Source organism: Erpetoichthys calabaricus, chromosome 9 (assembly GCF_900747795.2).
Source record: "Erpetoichthys calabaricus chromosome 9, fErpCal1.3, whole genome shotgun sequence".
Taxonomy (NCBI): domain Eukaryota; kingdom Metazoa; phylum Chordata; class Cladistia; order Polypteriformes; family Polypteridae; genus Erpetoichthys; species Erpetoichthys calabaricus.
In genome coordinates this window covers 168670436-168689043 of record NC_041402.2, presented here as the reverse complement: position 1 = coordinate 168689043, position 18608 = coordinate 168670436, and the positions used below count along the sequence as shown (strand labels likewise).

Below are 18608 nucleotides of genomic sequence, written 5' to 3'. Positions count from 1 at the left end.
GAGGCTGGAGCCCATCGTGGCAGCAGTGGACACAAGGCCAAAGTGAGCCCTAGACTGGATGCCAGGCCACTGCAGGGCATAGTCACATCCATACCTTGTGATAATCAAAGTGATTTGTGTAAAATTAAATTCACAGCGAATCTCAGTGTTTCTCCCAGTTGTTGGCAGTGCCAGCTTTCTGTGTACTGAGTTTTCCTGTGGAGAAAATGTAGTAATGTGCACAGTGGTGTGTTTTGGTGTGTCTTTGTGTGGAAAACAGCATTCCACACAATTTTTAAAACTGCTCTGTACTTTTCAATACAATTAATTTTACTCGTGTGGTTACAGGCTTTATGCAGCTGCAGAAAGAGAACAATGTGTGAATGAGATTTTGTGGAGCGATATTCCTCGTTTTTCCAGAGAAAAAAACATACGCTTAATGATTTTTATGTTTTGCAATTGTATAATTGCCTGCTAAACACCTTGTAGTGCCACTTTAGTAAAACTGTATGTGAACAGAAACTTCACCTGTTTCTCATATCGCTATCCATACTAGGGTTGCCATATGCTAGGGTTTTCATAGACATGATCTCATTTTAGACACCTGTCTGGGCGCTTTTTACAAAACTGTCAGTTTGTCCACATTTCTCACACTGCGGCCCATCATTCCAAACTCAGTTTACTTTTTTTCAATTCATAACCTTTTTTTTTAAATTGTTACCTTCTGTATAATTCTCATCATCATCAGATGAACCTGCAAACACGATGCTGTAGATCAGCGGTTCCCAAACGGTGCACAGAGTGCACCGTGCACATTAGATAGATAGATAGATAGATAGATAGATAGATAGATAGATAGATAGATAGATAGATAGATAGATAGATAGATAGATAGATAGATAGATAGATAGATAGATAGATAGATAGATAGATAGATAGATAGATAGATAGATAGATAGATACTTTATTAATCCCAATGGGAAATTCACATTGTGAATTAGGCAAGTAAATAAGTAAATACCCTCGCTTGAGCATCCACCCTGACTACGACCCCAGACTTATATGGAGAGACTCCAACACCCCCCACCGCACCGATGCAAAAAAGAAATCTTGTATTTTTTATTCCTTTTTGGCTTGAGAAAAATGATAACTCTAATCCAGTGGTTCTCAATCTGTGGGACAGGCCCCCCTAGGGGGGCACGAAGTAACAAAAAAGGCGCGAAGATGTGAAAAAGAGAAAACAAGAATCGAAAATATGAAAAATACATCTATTGAACCCAAAACAAATTAACTTAAACTATATTCTGATACTAGAAAAATAAATATAGAGTTAGATAAATGTTAAAAGTTAAGTAGGTATAATAAAATATACATCTATGATATATCATTAATTAAAAAAGAACAAATTGGTATTAGTGGGATCCTTTCAAAAAAACGTTAGGGGGGCACGATTAAAACTGTCATGAAAACTTGGGTCACAAATACTTAAAGGTTGTGAAATGCTGCCCTAATCCATGCCCAAATACGAGTTATAATTTTGAGTCCCAAATTAACCTTACACATCTTTGTGGATATGTGAGAAAAATTGGGATACCCATAAGAAAATGTAGGCAAGCACAGAGAGACAGCAAAACAACAAAGATGGTGCTGCAGTACTAACTACTGTGACAATCTAGTCTTATTGTAGCCAATTTAATTAGATGTGAGGCTTTAACAAATATATATTGTGCTTTATGAGCGCCATTTTTGGTGCATTCACAAAAAATGTAATAAAAACTAACCCTGTCTTCATGCCTGACCATATGAAATAACTCGCCTCTCAGTGCAAATTTTAATTGAAATTTAATACAATTGTTAGAAGAGGAAATTTCCATTTCTTGAGATATCCTGCGCAGGATAAACTGCACAATTTCAGAAACTTCAATTTCTACAGTAGTGGCAGTTTTCAGAATTATTTATCTTAAGACAGTGACCTCAACTACTGATTAATTATCTTTTTCCACTTGACCTTGAAACAGTTATTTCAACTTGTATATTTTCCACTGTAAGCCATCCAATAGTTGTTCCTGACTGCAGCAGTAATCTACAAGATAAGGTCACATGCCCGTCCGGGAGCTCGCAGTAATTTCATTTGTTTGCACATATGTAGGCGGACATGAACAAAGATTTTAATTCTCCATGGTCTGCTTTATTAGAACATTTAAGTTTAAGAAAAATGTGAACTGCAATTAGCTATAGAGCTTCCCCAACCATTGATTAACAACAGTGCATAAGTCAAGGAGATTTGTAGAACCCTCTGATGTCTGTTTCGCCCACCACAAGCCTATCTGGGCCCTGTTTTCAACTCCATGACATTGTGCAAAGCTATTACACAACGTTGATTTTATGGACTCTACCAGTACATTCTGCTCTCCCTTTTACTGTTGAATATAACTCATCATTGTAAGAGCCAGTTGCTAGTTTTTTAAGTTATATTAAACTAGTTGTCCCCCTTGGCTCCGCCCACATAGTAGTAAGAACAGGACAAACTTTAAAAATCAATAGAAATATAAAAAAAATGTAACTCTGGCCAAGCAGATGGTAGGTATGCTCCAATGTCAAATGTTGGCACTGTATCTGATGGTGTTCAGCTCTGACGGGAGAGTGTCCCGAGGATGTGGCCGTGATATCTCTGCCACCCAGCCGCTAAAACACACGTAGCTCTGATCTCTCTCTCAGAAACGTCAAAAGTTACTCGTTAACAATCTGTAGGTGATGATGTCTGTTGAACAAACCGGTACCGCTAGCCAAGAGGAGGCAAGGTACGCTACAACATGTGGTAAGAGGTAGAGCATCTCGAACGGAGGCTGGCTCCCCTCGGCCCGCTGCGTCTCTCTCGGATTTGCGCAAATAAATCGATACTGCAAGCGAACTATGATACTTAGTGTGATGAGAGAAGTTGCAAAGTCAACCGGAATGTTCAAAAGTTAAGTAGTTCTCTCGTGAAAAGCAGACAGACACACATACAGACAGACAGACGTTGGATTTTATATATATAGAGAGAAGATGTTTGCCTATAAATTAGTGCATAGCAGATGGGAGGTTCTTATAACCCCTACAAGCTGAATTGAATTGGTATATTCTAACTATTTCTTGTCCCTCTGACCATAGATTAGTCTCAGTTAGTGACCTGCTTTGCCGTGTGTAAGGCATGGAGGGCACACGGTTTCAAGCCGTGCCTTAACGTGCTCAGTGGTATGTCCAGAGCCATACGTTTAGAGCGTATTGAATATGAAGAAAAGCAAAGAGAAATAAGTCATCCTTAAGTATAGAAACAATTGACATTTTACAAGAAGAAATATTTTTCCTTTTCTTAGCCTTTTATTCTTCGTGTGTAAAAACTTTTCCCTATCCTTGTGTGGACTGTTTGCTTTGAAATTTCACTAAATGTTTTTAAAATGAACTTTTTTTGGACTGAGAGATCTCTTTTGGTATGTGTTTGGCTCACGCTTGATCCTGCCTTACTCACCAACATCTACAGTAAAAGTTTGAAACCTGCCTGTTTAAACCTGATGTCAGTCCAAGATAATAATAATTCATTACATTTATATAGCGCTTTTCTCAGTACTCAAAGCGCTATCCACACAGGGAGGAACCGAACCCACAATCTTCCACAGTCTCCTTACTGCAAAGCAGCAGCACTACCACTGTGGCACCTGTAAGGACAGATGCAAGAAAACAGCAACGATTTGAAAGACTCAACAGGTAACTTAACTTTTGCTTGGCTCGACACGTCATTCAATCAGAGTTGAACCTTTGAAAGAACAGTTAGTGCTCCTTGTGTGGATTGTTTTCTTTAAAATTTCATTAAACTTTTTTAAAATAAACTTTTTTTGGACTGAGAGATTTCTTTTGGTACGTGATTGGCTCATTCTTGATCCTGCCTTACTCACCCGCAGCTACAATTGGTATAAAAATCAGCTTCTCGTCCAGACCTTGGTCATCTCTAAGCTGGACTACTGCAACTCTCTGATGTCTGGACTTTCACTAAAGGCAACACGACCACTTCAATTGATCCAGAGTGCAGCTGCAAGACTCATTTTTAATATTCCCAAATTCTCACACACTACACCTCTGCTGCGGAACCTGCACTGGCTCCCTGTGGCTGCCCGCATCAGGTTCAAAACCCTAACCCTTGCCTTTAAGGCCAAAACTGGAACTGCACCACCTTACATATCAGCACTGGTTAAGCAGCGTGTCACTTCTCGCTCTCTCAGAACATCAAGCACTGCTCGTCTCGAACCACCCTTACTTAAAAGAAGAGGACGACATGCATCAAGACTCTTTGCAGTGTTGGCTCCTCAGTGGTGGAACGAACTTCCTCTTGCTGTACGAACAGCGGAGACCCTCACTGTCTTCAAACGTCGTCTGAAGACACACTTCTTTAAACAGCACTTGGGGGACTAAAGTCCCCATACTTTTTTTTCTACCCTTTTTCTCAAAAAAAAAAATATTTTTTTTGTACTAACAACTTACTATTTTCTTCTAGCATGGTTTTGTGTACAACTTGGTCAGCGGTAACTTGTTTAATGACAGTAGATTTAATCCTAGCCTTAAAGACTGAAGAACAGTCGTAGACTACTAAGCACTGTTGTAAGTCGCTCTGGATAAGAGCGTCTGCTAAATGATGTAAATGTAAATGTAAATGTAAAAATATTACATCAACAAAAATGAGATCTTCCTGTATTTGAAGAAGTAAATAAGAAAATTTTCAAAATACTTTTAAAACAATTAACCAAGTCCCCAAATTCACACAAATGTGATGTCATGTTGATATTTTCTAACTTGCTTAAATATTCAAAATGCCTCCACATAATCTGTCAATAATCCTGGTCTATTATTCCATCTTAAACTTCCTTCTCTTGGTCTTCTTCTCCACATACAGCTTACCTTGCACAATGACGTGGATGAACGTCGTCCTGGGGAAGTGGTTGGTCTGCACGGCGCATGTGTAAAGACCTTCATCGTACACGTTGACATTTTGAATCTTAATGGTGTACTCTTTCTGAGTGTAGGACTGAAGAGTCACTCTTGGATCTAAGGACCACTTATCCCGTCCCGCATATAGGATACTTGAGCGATTGAGCCAGGCCGTGTGTGTCACCTTGCTGTCCAGTGCACAGCTGAAAGACAAAATGATGGATTGAATTGTCAGGAGCACAGCAAAATTGTGTCAGAATCACCTGGTAAAAAAGAGTCACCATGTTAGTGACCACATAAAGGTTACATTTTGGTGCAGGGAAATATTTTAAATTAATGAGGCACAGTCTAGTGCTGTAAGAAGAGAAAACAAATAAAATACAACATTTACTTTGACATTTCATTAATGTTTATCAGATTGCAACCCCATCCCATTACTCAAAGCTCTCAAGACCCTGAATTGGCTTAACCGGGCTTTCTACATTACACAGTAGCACTAACGCCTTTGCAGACAGGGTGTAAATGCTGGTTTTGTTGTTAATTTTTACAGGGATTTGTCATGTTTCGTTTGTAGGGATGTTTTGTACCCATAGGAGAATTCTTAGCACGGAATCCAAATTTGACATTAGTTTTTCTGTTCATTAAGTATTTCAAGTATTGAAAATTATTCTACACCAGTATCAACACTGTTTTGTTTTCTCTAAGACGTGGCAATTTTTTGAGTCCCATCATTAGAATGTGACTCCTGGTTGCCAGGGTTGTGGCCTTAGAGGTCATGATAACTTCTAATGTTGCATAACTGACAGATCTGGCATCCATTTCCTATGCAAACTTTGCAGATGGATATTGACTTTTGTTAGTAACTCTCTGCTTATTGATCTTTTGGCTCTGAGATTTTGACTATGACTTTTGTTTCACATTTTGGTTACAACTACACTATTGTTATCTTCCTGATCATGACTTTGCTTTGTCTTTTTCGACAACGTTTAACCTATCGTCTACGGGAGAGGAGCGAAAGCTTTAGATTTGTCAAAAATTTCAGTTTCCGATTTTCGAAGGATCTTGAAGTTTTATGCTCCCCTAATGCCAAAATCATCTACATTTCAATGAGGGGTGCGTATAATAATAATTCATTACATTTATATAGCGCTTTTCTCAATACTCAAAGCGCTATCCACACAGGGAGGAACCGGGAAGCGAACCCACAATCTTCCTCAGTCTCCTTACTGCAAAGCAGTAGCACTACCACTGCGCCACCTGTGAGGACATCTGTCTGGTCTAGAGCTAAAATTGCTGGACGGAAAGTACCAAACTCGAAACTTATGCCTGTTATGAGATGACGATGTGCTGTTTAAGTTTGAGCCAAATCGTGCAAGAGAAAGAGGCACTCTGGAGGAACCCTCATATACTGTAATTCTGAAATTAATTATGAATTCTTCTCATCAATTGCTATCACGATGACCTATTTTATGATCAGAAAGATCAGCATCAGAGCGATAAATAATTACTGAAATGTTATAGAATAGTACGGGTCACTTGCTTCCTAGGGAGCAAAGCCTACTGATGTTCACATCCAAATTTTTTATTTACAGAGGCAGACCTAACATATAAGTAAGTTAAGTAGCCTCATAGGAGCCCCCTGAAAAAACCCAAGTTAAGTTACCATTAACTAGTTATTACTGGTTATTATTATTGTTTATGCTTCCTGGATTTATTCTTGGGTTTGTAAGATTGATAGACGGTATAAGCAAGCATGGGTAAGTGCGCTGCAATGGACTGGGATTATTCCTGTGTTATGTGTAATGCTTCCAGAATAAGCTGTTGTTCCCAATAACCCCACACTGGGTCTATAAAACAGATGGATGATATAAGTCTGTATAGAAATATACCCTGCATCCCACCCAGGATTGCTTCTGTGTCATGTACTATGCTTCATGAATAATAAGCTGTGGTTCCCTTATTGGATTTGTAAGAAGGATAGATGATATGAGTGTGTGTAGAAATAAACCCAGCATCCCATCCTGGATTGTTCCTGTGTTATGTGTAATGCTTCCAGAATAAGCTGTGGTTCCCAGTAACCCCATATTAGGTCTGTAAAATGGACCGATGATAAGAGCATGTATAGAAATATACCCTGTAGCCCACCCAAGATTGTTCCTGTTGTGACGGATGGCCACAGCCATTACTTGGCTGGGATGCCAATAGAATGGAAGGCCTGTGGGGGACAGCACCTGCAAGGCACTACCTTCCCCCGGGATGCTAGGGGGCAGCTCTCCTGGGCAGCTGTGGCACCATGGATTCTTGCAGGAAAGACTGGGAATGGGAGTTTGGTGCAGCCCTCATGGGTTCCGAGGGGGCCGCCAGGGGGAGCTGCAGAGCCCTATCCTGGAGTTCCACCACACCTGGGAGTGAATCCAGCTAATCATGATGAGCCACCTGAAGAACTCCCAGGTGCTGAATAATAGAAACCGCCTCATTCCATTCAGGAGCCAGAGTCGGGTGGGAGTAGGTGAAGCTCGTCAGGAGGAGTGGAGGCATAAGAGAAGAGGAAAGGAAAGAAAAACAGAAAAGAGGAAGAAGAGAAGAGAAGAGGAAGGAAAAGGACTGTGCTGTGCATTATGTATTGTGCTGTGGGGAGCAGGTTAAAGTGCTCCATCCATCCATCCATTTTCCAACCCTCTGAATCCGAACACAGGGTCACGGGGGTCTGCTGGAGCCAATCCCAGCCAACACAGGACACAAGGCAGGAAACAATCCTGGGCAGGGTGCCAACCCACCGCAGGACACACACAAACACACCCACACACCAAGCACACACTAGGGCCAATTTAGAATCACCAATCCACCTAACCTGCATGTCTTTGGACTGTGGGAGGAAACCGGAGCGCCCGGAGGAAACTCACGCAGACACGGGGAGAACATGCAAACTCCTCAACTGTAAATAAATGTGTGTGCTGTGTGACAACTTCTGTCTGCATGTCTGTGGCTGGTACGCCCCCTGGTGGTCCACACTGTGTTATGTGCAAAGCTGCAGGAATAAGCTGTGGTTCCCATATTGGGTTTATAAGATGGACGGATGATATGAGTCTGTACAGAAATATACCTGGCATCCCACCCAGGATTGTTCCTGTGTTATGTACTGTAAGCTGTGGTTCCCAGTAACCCCAATATGGGGTTCAAATTAAGAAAAAAAAAACTTTTTCTGAACAAAAGAATTTAATAAGTGTTTTGGTTTTATGTGGCCACTATTTTCGTTTCATCCTATTAATTCACATGTCCTACACCTTATGTCGTCATTGGCGTTTTTTTAATGCTGTCAGCTTGTCCTTCCTACGTGTGTGCTGTATGACAACTTGTGTCTGCCTGTCTGTGGCTGGTACGCCCCCTGGTGGTCCACACTGTATTACTGTATGTGCAAAGCTGCAGGAATAAGCTGTGGTTCCCATATTGGGTCTATAAGATGGATGGATGATATGAGTCTGTATAGAAATATACCCTGCATCCCACCCAGGATTATGAATAACCTGTGGTTCCCAGTAACCCAATATTGGGTCTGTAAAATGGACTGATGATAAGAGCATGTGTAGAAATATACCCTGTAGCCCACCCAAGATTGATCCTGTGTTATGTGCAATGCTTCAGGAATAAGCTGTGGTTCCTATATTAGGCCTATAAGATGAATGGATGATGTGAGTGTACGTAGGAATAAACCCAGCATCCCACACTGTACTGTTCCAGTGTTATGCGCAATAACCCCATATTGGATCTGTAAGATACCCTGCATCCCACCCAGGATTGTTCCTACTTTAGTGGCCAATGATGCTCAAATAGGCTCTCATTCTTCATAAGAATGCAGTCGGCCTGTAAAGAAGATGAACAGTATGAATGTGAGCATCCAGGATTGTTCTCTCTTTGTACTTAATGGTGCTGGATTAGAATCTATGGCCATGACCCTGGACTGTGATGCAGGCCTTTCCGAGGCCGCCTGCTACTCTGTTGCTGATCCTGTCTGTGCTTGTCCCTCACCTGCTCTTTCTTCCCTCTGTAGAATCACATAAAACTCCCACCTCAGAAATGCCTAATGATTTTTAGCAAGTTTTATCAAAATAAATAACTTGTTTTTAAAAGTAAGAGCTGAGAATTAATGTCTTGGGAGCATGTGTACAAGAGACGAAATTACTGCCCTCCAAATAACACATGGCCAATTCCTCAAGGGCCCAGGGATTTCATTTAATCTGAAACAGTGTGATAGATGGAAAGCTGCCGCCGACCAACGCCGTTCCTTCAAAAGCCATCAATACGAGTTGTTGTGCCAAAACTGGCCACTTCGGAAACAAAATGTGTGAGGCTTTGTATTCAGATCAGTCACCCTGGTCTGTACCTGGCCTTATCGTATGCAGCACTCAGATATCCTGATGTAAAAATTGACATTTTAGTTATCGAAAGAGATGAGCTGAGCGCAGATTGACGGAATACAGAAAAAGGGACGCATCTGTGAAGGATATTTATGTCTCTCTACAGAGAGACTAGAAAACAGATTGACTCCTTGGAGTTGGGTATTTTTTTCATTTGTTTTAGTGTGGAATTGTATATTTTTTGCTGATGTTAATAAACACACACACTTGGAGAATATCAAATTAAAAAAAAAAAATAACTGTTTCCGAACAGTTTTGGTTTTATGTGGCCACTATTTTAGCTTCATTCTATTAATTCACATGTCCTACACATTATGTCGGTCAATGGCGTCTTTTTAATGCTGTCAGCTCGTTCTTCCTCTTCATACAAAAGTCAATTGAGTCAAATGTCCAATATATCTGTGCAAAGCATGCTATATTTCATCTTTAAATCGTACTTCACACATATCGTTTAAGATTAAAATGAGCTAAAATCTATCAGAGACAAGGCTGGAACTGTGACTGATGCCATCAAGCATCAGTCTCACCAGTTATGCTTTGAGAGTGTCCTACACTAAGACCATGATGGGAAAAAAAATATCGTCTTATTTGTCAGGCTGTGCCAGAATTGCTGTTATTATTAATCACTTACTGGCATTGTTTGAATCTCGGATTCCGAGCTGATCGCATAACAACTAAAGGCCGTGTCACATTGTTTAACTTTTCCAGTAACCTTTATTTACATGATCGTAACGAGTCGGAGGCAGTCAGTGGCAGTCGGTGGTGTGCTCCCGCGATTCCAGCTGAATAATGTCACATTCCCAGTAACTCACTCCAACCTGTCCGTGACTCATTCCAACAAAATTGTTTGAGGTTCTCTTTAGTCATAGGGGTGCGCTCTGTGTGCATGGGAGCCGACAAGCACTGAATGCTCATCTACAAGTACAATGCATTGAATGAAGTAACGAGGAATAAGGACCTCATAAATGGAGGAAAAGATCATCTGTCTGGTGTTTCTCATTTTAGGTACCATGACAGAATGGGGGAAAAAAAGATTGAGACTACGTCTAAACTCGGTGTACGTGTCACGCCTTCGTACAGCACCAGGTCACAAAATGGGGCGAGCTCAACCGTGCTGGAAAATCGGCCCACAGTCGCTAAATTTGAGATACTCAGAGATTTCCACTCGTTAAAGTTGACAAGATCAGCAACTCGTTGGCAAATGTGACAAACCCCACAAGTAGATGTCGTGTGATGGGACGTTGACTTTACTGTTTCACAATTGGAAGAATCCTAACACTCCCTCCATAACTCAATGGGAATTCAATGTCTTATATTACCTAAAACTAGAAAAAGGGAAACCTTAAAGACATGTGTATTATTCATTGAACTGCAAAAAATTGAATTTTCTTCCAAAGAATGGTGCAAACCTTCTTCAGAATTGTGTAAAAATCATGAATGTTGTTCTAAAATAAGCCTGCAGGCCTCTGTCTCTTTCCTCTTTTTTCTTTTGATGTTTTAGTAAACATGAGGGATAATCAGATGGTGGGCTTCGTGTTCACATGACTCTTCAGATGGGGGTAGGGTGTAAAGTATTGATAATGATCTAATGAATCTTTTGGAATTTTATATTTAATGTATTTTTTATTGTTGTAATGTGGTTGTTAAGCTTAATAAAAACTTTAAAACTTAAAAAAATAAAATAAAGATGCAAACTGTAATCCACCTGGGGATTAAAATGAATGACCATGTGGGAAAAAATATGAAAGGAAAAAGATGAAGTTAAAAATGTGAATGCATCATTTAACAGTTTTAATTTACTGATCAAACAGATCTTTGATGAAAAAGACCAAGCTGACACACGTAGGTGCCATGAGGGCTGATTCTGTAGTCACTCTGTGAGGTGTGTCTATTTCTGGAATAACACTGACTAGAAATTAACTCTGATGATGACTCACAACAATCGGAATCAGGCAATGAACTTAAAAAAGTTGTTACTGAAGATTCTGTAAAAAGTAATTAAAGAAAAAAAACTAGTAAAAGATTGATTGCATTTGAAATAAATAGTCATCCTCAAACAAAGAACATTTTAAAAACAACAGGCCATTACATAATTGTCTGAAAAATCTCCCCAGGGGACACGTCTGTTGTGCATCCATAATAATTATGAGCAGTTGGCTAATAATAATAATAATTATTATTATTATTATTATAATAATAATAATAAATAAACACATAAATAAATAAGAAAAGAATGAAAAGATAAGTAAAAAATGTAGAAGCTAGATATAGATGTGAAAGAAAAGTGCAACAGATAGATAGATAGATAGATAGATAGATAGATAGATAGATAGATAGATAGATAGATAGATAGATAGATAGATAGATAGATAGATAGATAGATAGATAGATAGATAGATAGATAGATAGATAGATAGATAGATAACATCGAGAAGAGTCAGATGAGGTGGCTTGGGCATCTGATCAGGATGCCTCCTGGACGCATCCCTGGTGAGGTGTTCCAGGCACGTCTAACCGGGAGGAGGCCCCAGGGAAGACCCAGGACACTCTGAAGACCCAGGACACTCTGGAGGGACTATATCTCTCGGCTGGCCTGGGAACACCTTGGGATTCCCCCAGAAGAGCTAGAATAAGTGGCCGGGGAGAGGGAAGTCTGGGTATCTCTGCTCAAAGCTGCTGCCCCCGTGACCCGATCTCGGATAAGCGGAATAGGATGGATGGATGGATAGATAGATAGATAGATAGATAGATAGATAGATAGATAGATAGATAGATAGATAGATAGATAGATAGATAGATAGATAGATAGATAGATAGATAGATAGATAGATAGATAGATAGATAGATAGATAGATAGATAGATAGATAGATAGATAGATGTGAATGGCACTAGATAGATAGATAGATAGATAGATAGATAGATAGATAGATAGATAGATAGATAGATAGATAGATAGATAGATAGATAGATAGATAGATAGATAGATAGATAGATAGATAGATAGATAGATAGAAGTGAATGGCACTATATAAAAAAGATAGATAGATAGATAGATAGATAGATAGATAGATAGATAGATAGATAGATAGATAGATAGATAGATAGATAGATAGATAGATAGATAGATAGATAGATAGATAGATAGATAGATAGAAGTGAATGGCACTATATAAAAGATAGATAGATAGATAGATAGATAGATAGATAGATAGATAGATAGATAGATAGATAGATAGATAGATAGATAGATAGATAGATAGATAGATAGATAGATAGATAGATAGATAGATAGATAGATAGATAGATAGATAGATAGAAGTCTGACAAATGAGCAGAGACCACTCAATCCCCCATTCAGACCCTCAGGCTCATTCCTTTAACTAACAGCTAAGCTGTCTCAACATCTCACCCAGGTACTTTTTAAATCTTGTCTTAATCTCCATTTGAACTCCATGACTTGATAGTTTGTTTCCAATCCCCTCAACTGTTTGAGTGAAGAAGTTAACTTTGGTCTCAGACTTAAATGCAATTCCCCTTGTCTCCAATAGGTGTCCTTAAGTCAATATTTATCTTCAAAATTCTGCTTGATCAATTTAACTAATGCATTTCATGATTCTGAAGACACGTGTTAGGTCCACATGTGTCCATCTCTGCTAAAGAATACAGAGGTTTATGTTACATTTACAGCTAGGGTTTGTTCTATTTTCTGTTCTCTCTATGTTCTCTTTTTTTGTCTCTGTCAAGTTTTATATATGATGTGTTTTTGGTTTTCATGTAATTATTGTTAATATTGTGCTTTAAATCTACATTCTTTGTGTTTCACAGATGGAACCCTGGGTAGTGGAGCCACCATGACATCACTGCTGTGGGATTGCCCCTCGGGCTGAGTAGGTTAGTTCTCTCGGGGTGTCATTGTTGGAGTATTGGAGATTACAGTTCTTCAAAAGTACATTTCTTAATTTTCTGGTTACAGAATTTTGTTGCCTTGTTTCTGGATTCTCACTACTAGATAACAGCATGGACTTATTAGCCTTGGGTTGCTCTCCTCTTTCTAGGTGAAGCACTTTGAGTGTCTTGAAAAACGCTATATTAATGCAATGCCTTCTTCTTCTAAAAATTATGCTCAGGAGGTAGAAAATACCATATGAATTTATGCAAAACCTAATCATGACAGTACGGCAGCTTCCCAACCGTTTACTTCTCTTAGTCTGTCATGGGTCTCAGTCCCCGGACAAATCTGAATGCCATTACCAGTACACCTTTTAGTGATGCCATGTTTTCTTACAGCATAGTGACCAGAATAGCACAGAGTACCCCACAGGTTGTCTCACTAGCACCTCCTACAGTCTAAACTGAACATTCATTGATTTCCATTCAACCATTCTTATAATCTAACCCAACATTTATTTGCCTTTTTATTCACATTAAGTCTAACGATATCACCATATATAAGTTCCACCGTATCACCAGTTCCATATCACCATATGTAAACAAGTCCAATGGGTAATTTCAGTGCCAGAGGCTCAGCTGTTATTAACGGCAGATTTAGAGACTCATGGAGGTGAACTGGTTTATCAACTCATGACACAGACTTATAAATACTTTAAGATGTTCATTTTTTTTTTCTTGATCAATCTTATTCAAGTTTAGTGACATCAGGAACACACAAAGAATTTGTGACAATCTGCTGGACATTAGAGGGCAGTTTGTTTGGCCCGCCATCCATCTTTGGTAAACATTTGTTGTTTAGTTCGGCCAAACTTTGCACTTGAGAATGTGACATCTTGACTGATGTCAGGCTTATTTAACCGCCAGGAAAATGGTCAGCCATAGCTCTGGAAGTCTAATGACAATTGCCGGCTGTCTGTTGCTATGGCAGCCGATAGCAGTGGTCAGTAATGCTACTGTAACGTTGCTACTGTACATACAAATTACAGAAAGCATCATATAAAGCCATTGTTAGGAAAAATAACAGCATTCTGCTATTTCCTTATCACAGTTGCACAGACAGCAAACCAATTTAATCCAAATAAAGTGTCTGTCCTATCAGTCTAATGAAAACGATCAGACGCTGAGTAGGGAGGCCTTCGGGAGCCCCGAGTATTCCACATGACTAGCACTCTGTCTCATCAGCATTTTAAACTCAGACACATTAATGCCTAATTGTTATTAAAAATACATGGCAAATTCTTCCTTGATAATTAGCATGCACTGCGTCTTTTGAAGATGGCCCTCGACAAGCAGCGGCTCTTCTGAGGTAAAATATTAATGCCTCGAGTCAAGAGTGACATGCTCTGAGGAACTGCAAACTAGTTTCAATTTTTTAAAAGACGGAGAAGACCAATGAAGATTAATTTTGCATTAAATAACTCCGGACCCCCTTCACAAAGGCTTGCATACAAATACATATCCAATACTCACACAGACAGAAGAAGCTGGTTTCCTGCGCCATCAATATTTAATGTTGTATTATTTTGAAAAATCTACAGGCTTCTGGTATGGGCTATTATTTGAGGAAGAAAACAATCAAAGAGATTTCTGGGCAAAATGAATAACAAAAAAAAAAAAAACAGGAACAGTTATTATAGGAATGTTCTATTCTCTGATTGGTCAGATTGTGTTCTGCTTGGATAAAATACTTAAGTACAGAATAGTGGGGAGCACAGTGGTGCAACAGTTAGCAGTGATTGGGGTTCAAATCGTCTGTGTGGAGTTTGCATGTTCTCCTCATGTCTGCCTAGGTCTCCTCTCATGCCACTGAAAATGGGGGTTAGCTTAACGTTCTTAATGTCAGACCTGAGCGTCACTCGGGCTGTAAAAACAGAGCTAAAAGTGTTAGTCCCAAGTGTCAACTGTATAGACACGTCTCGTATAAGTGTTAGACCCGAGGATTACTCGGGCTGTAAAAGTGCCAACAGCGTTAGTGCCGAGCATTGCTCAGGAAACAATATAGGCGAGTCTTATGTAAGTGACAGGCCCGGGTGTTACCTGGGAAATGGTGCAGACATGTCTTTTCCTAGCCCCATAATGGCGTCTTTTTCAGCAGCCCTGGTGCTGCATGATCTTGACAGTGATACGAGCAATGATGACAAAGTGAAATTGAAATGGACAGTGAAATTGAAAGTGATTCTGATGAATCTGAAAGTGACGCTCATGTCAGTCGCACATGTGCAGTGTGCTGGAAGGAAAATCTGCAAGGAATCGCACTACTATTGTCCTAACTGTGACGCTGGATTGTGTATTTGACTGTGCTTCTAGATACAGTATACCACACAAAAAACACATTTTGACAGTACAGTCATGGCCAAAAGTTTTGAGAATGACACAAGTATTGGTTTTCACAAAGTTTGCTGCTTTAGTTGTTTTTAGATATTTTTGTCAGATGTTTCTATGGTATACTGAAGTATAATTACAAGCATTTCATAAGTTTCAAAGGCTTTTATTGACAATTACATTAAGTTCATGCAAAGAGTCAATATTTACAGTGTTGGCCCTTCTTTCTTTATCAAGAGCTCTGCAATTTGCCCTGATATGTTGTCTATCAACGTCTGGGCCAAATCCTGACTGATGGCAGCCCATTCTTGCATAATCAATGCTTGGAGTTTGTCAGATTTTGTGGGTTTTTGTTTGTCCACCCTCCTGTTGAGGACTGACCACAAGTTCTCAATGGGATTAGTTTTCTGCCCATGGACTGAAATTTTCGATGTTTTGTTTCCCGCCCCACTTAGTTATCACTTTTACCTTATGGCCCGGTGCTACATCATGCTGGAAATGGCATTGTTCTTCACCAAACTGTTCTTGGGTGGTTGGGAAAAGTTGCTCTCGGAGGACGTTTTGGTGCCATTCTTTTATTTATGGCTGTGTTCTTTGGCAAAATTGTGCCCAGTCCCTTGGCTGAGAAGCAACCCCACACATGAATGGTCTGAGGATGCTTAATGTTGGCACAACACAGGACTGATGGTAGCACTCACCTTTTCTTCTCCAGACAATCCGGATGCCCTAAACAATAGAAAAGGGGATTCATCGGAGAAAATGACTTTACCCCAGCAGTCCTCAGCAGTCCAATCCCTGGACCTTTTGCAGAATATCAGTCTGTCCCTGATGTTTTTTCTTGGAGAGAAGTGGCTTCTTTGCTGCCCTTCTTGACACCAGGCCATCCTCCAAAAGTCTTTGACTCACTGTGCATGTGTGCAAATACACTCACACCTGCCTGCTGCCATTCCAGATGGTCCCACAGCTGAATGAACTTTAGGAGACGGTCCTGGTACTTGTTGGACTTTCTTGGGCGCCCTGAAGCCTTCTTCATAACAATTGAACCTCTCTATTGTAACTCAATCAGCATGACAGAGTGATCTCCAGCCTTGTCCTCGTCGACACTCTCACCCGTGTTAACGAGAGGATCACTGAAATGACGTCAGCAGGTGCTTTTGTGCCAGAGCTGACATGTAGTGGAAATGTTTTTTTTGGAATTAAGTTCATTTTCATGGCATTTTCATCTGCAATTAATTGCAATTCATCTGATCATTCTTCAGAACATTTTGGAGTAGATGCAAATTGCCATCATAAAAATTAAGGCAGCAGACTTTGTGAAAATTAATATTTGTGTCATTCTCAAAATTTTTGGCTACGACTATATACCGTATTAGCAGAATTCTGTTATTATTATTCATTATTATTATTGTTATTAGTTTTATCATTATTATACTTTCTATACTTCTGACATTGTACTTTTAGTGTTTTGCACGTTTTACAGTAGAAAGATGAAACTTAATAAATATGTCATTTTTCAAGCCAAAAAATGCAATGCTTTTTACATGTTTTTTTGAAAAATAAAGTAATGCTAAGGAGGGCTACTGTGGAGGACCTCACATGAAGGGTGGTCATCAGTGGAGACCCTCAGAGGTCTATCCTGGGACTGTTACTTTTTTTGATTTACAATAATGATATAGATTTTGGTGCAGTTAGTAAACTTGTGAAATTTGCAGATGTTAGTAAAAAGAATAGCAAATGGAGAAACTGAGGAGTCAGCAAAAAGAATTCAGAAAGATGTGCACAAGCTTCAGACCCGGGCGAACACTTGGAAAATGAAACTTAATGTCAAAAAGTGCAACATGCTGCACATGGGCAAAAGGAAAATCAATTATAAATATAAGATCAGGGACACTGACCTGCAGGAAGCAACCTCTGGAAAGGAGTTTGGGGTCTATGTTGACACAATGCTTTCATCATCTAAGCAGTGTGCAGAAGTGATTAAAAAGGAAGGCAAATAAAACGTTAGATTAAATCCAGGGCCGGATCTACCATCAGAGTGTTCTGGGTGCACACCCAGGGGCCTGTGATGGCAGGTGGCCTTTTTTAATGAAACTATATATCCGTGAGCCAAAATGATCAAGGGGGGTCCCTCTCACTTGATGAAACGAATGAGTATGTGTGAGTTGAAATGATTAAGGAGTCCCCCGCGATTGATGAGTCTCACACCGAAATAAAGAGTGAAAAATTAGTAACCTCATGTCCACATGCTGCATTGTTAAATGTACGAGCAACTGTCTGTTATTAACTGAATCACTCAGGGGTCTGTGAGGGTCTTACTCTGGCCTTGGCTATATTGAAAAAATGTTGAATATAAACCAACAGATGATATGCTCAGACTATATAATGCATAAGTCAGACCACATCTGGAGTCCTGTGCGAAATTCTGGTCACCACACAGCAAGGAAGACATAGCAGCACTTGAAGCTGAGCAGACGTCCTACTGTGAGGAGACCACATGTAGACCTCATCCAGGTCTTCATAATCAGTCAGTCAGTCAGTCAGTCAGTCAGTCAGTCAGTCAGTCAGTCAGTCAGTCAGTCATTCTCTAATCCACTACATCCTAATATAGGGTCACGGAGGTCTGCTGGAGCCAATTCCAGCCAGCACACGGCACAAGGCAGGAACAAATCCCAAGCAGGGTGCCAGTCCACTGCAGGGCACACACACACGCACACACCAACACACCAAGCACACACTAGGGACAATTTAGAATCGCCAATGCATCTAACCTGCATGTCTTTGGACTGTGGGAGGAAACCGGAGCACCCGGAGGAAACCCACACAGACAAGGGGAGAACATGCAAACTCCTCACAGGGAGGACCCGGGAACCGAACTGCAAGGCAGCAGCGCTACCACTGCACCACCATGACGCCCTCATAATCATCAAAGGCTTTAATAAACAAGGTCCAGAAAAATTCTTTCAGCCTGAGGGTGGATCACA

General features: G+C 40.1%; 1 protein-coding gene across 3 annotated transcripts in view; it reads right to left on the bottom strand.

The window, feature by feature from the left end:
* The window catches only part of LOC114658249 (neurotrimin-like), a 702230-nt gene that overhangs the window by 341783 nt on the left and 341839 nt on the right, over positions 1-18608 (bottom strand). For all 3 annotated transcript variants that reach the window (XM_051931916.1, XM_051931915.1, XM_028810397.2), the window contains exon 2: positions 4909-5141. In XM_051931916.1, the coding sequence (XP_051787876.1) occupies positions 4909-5141 (233 nt within the window). The remainder of the gene's footprint in view (positions 1-4908; positions 5142-18608) is intronic.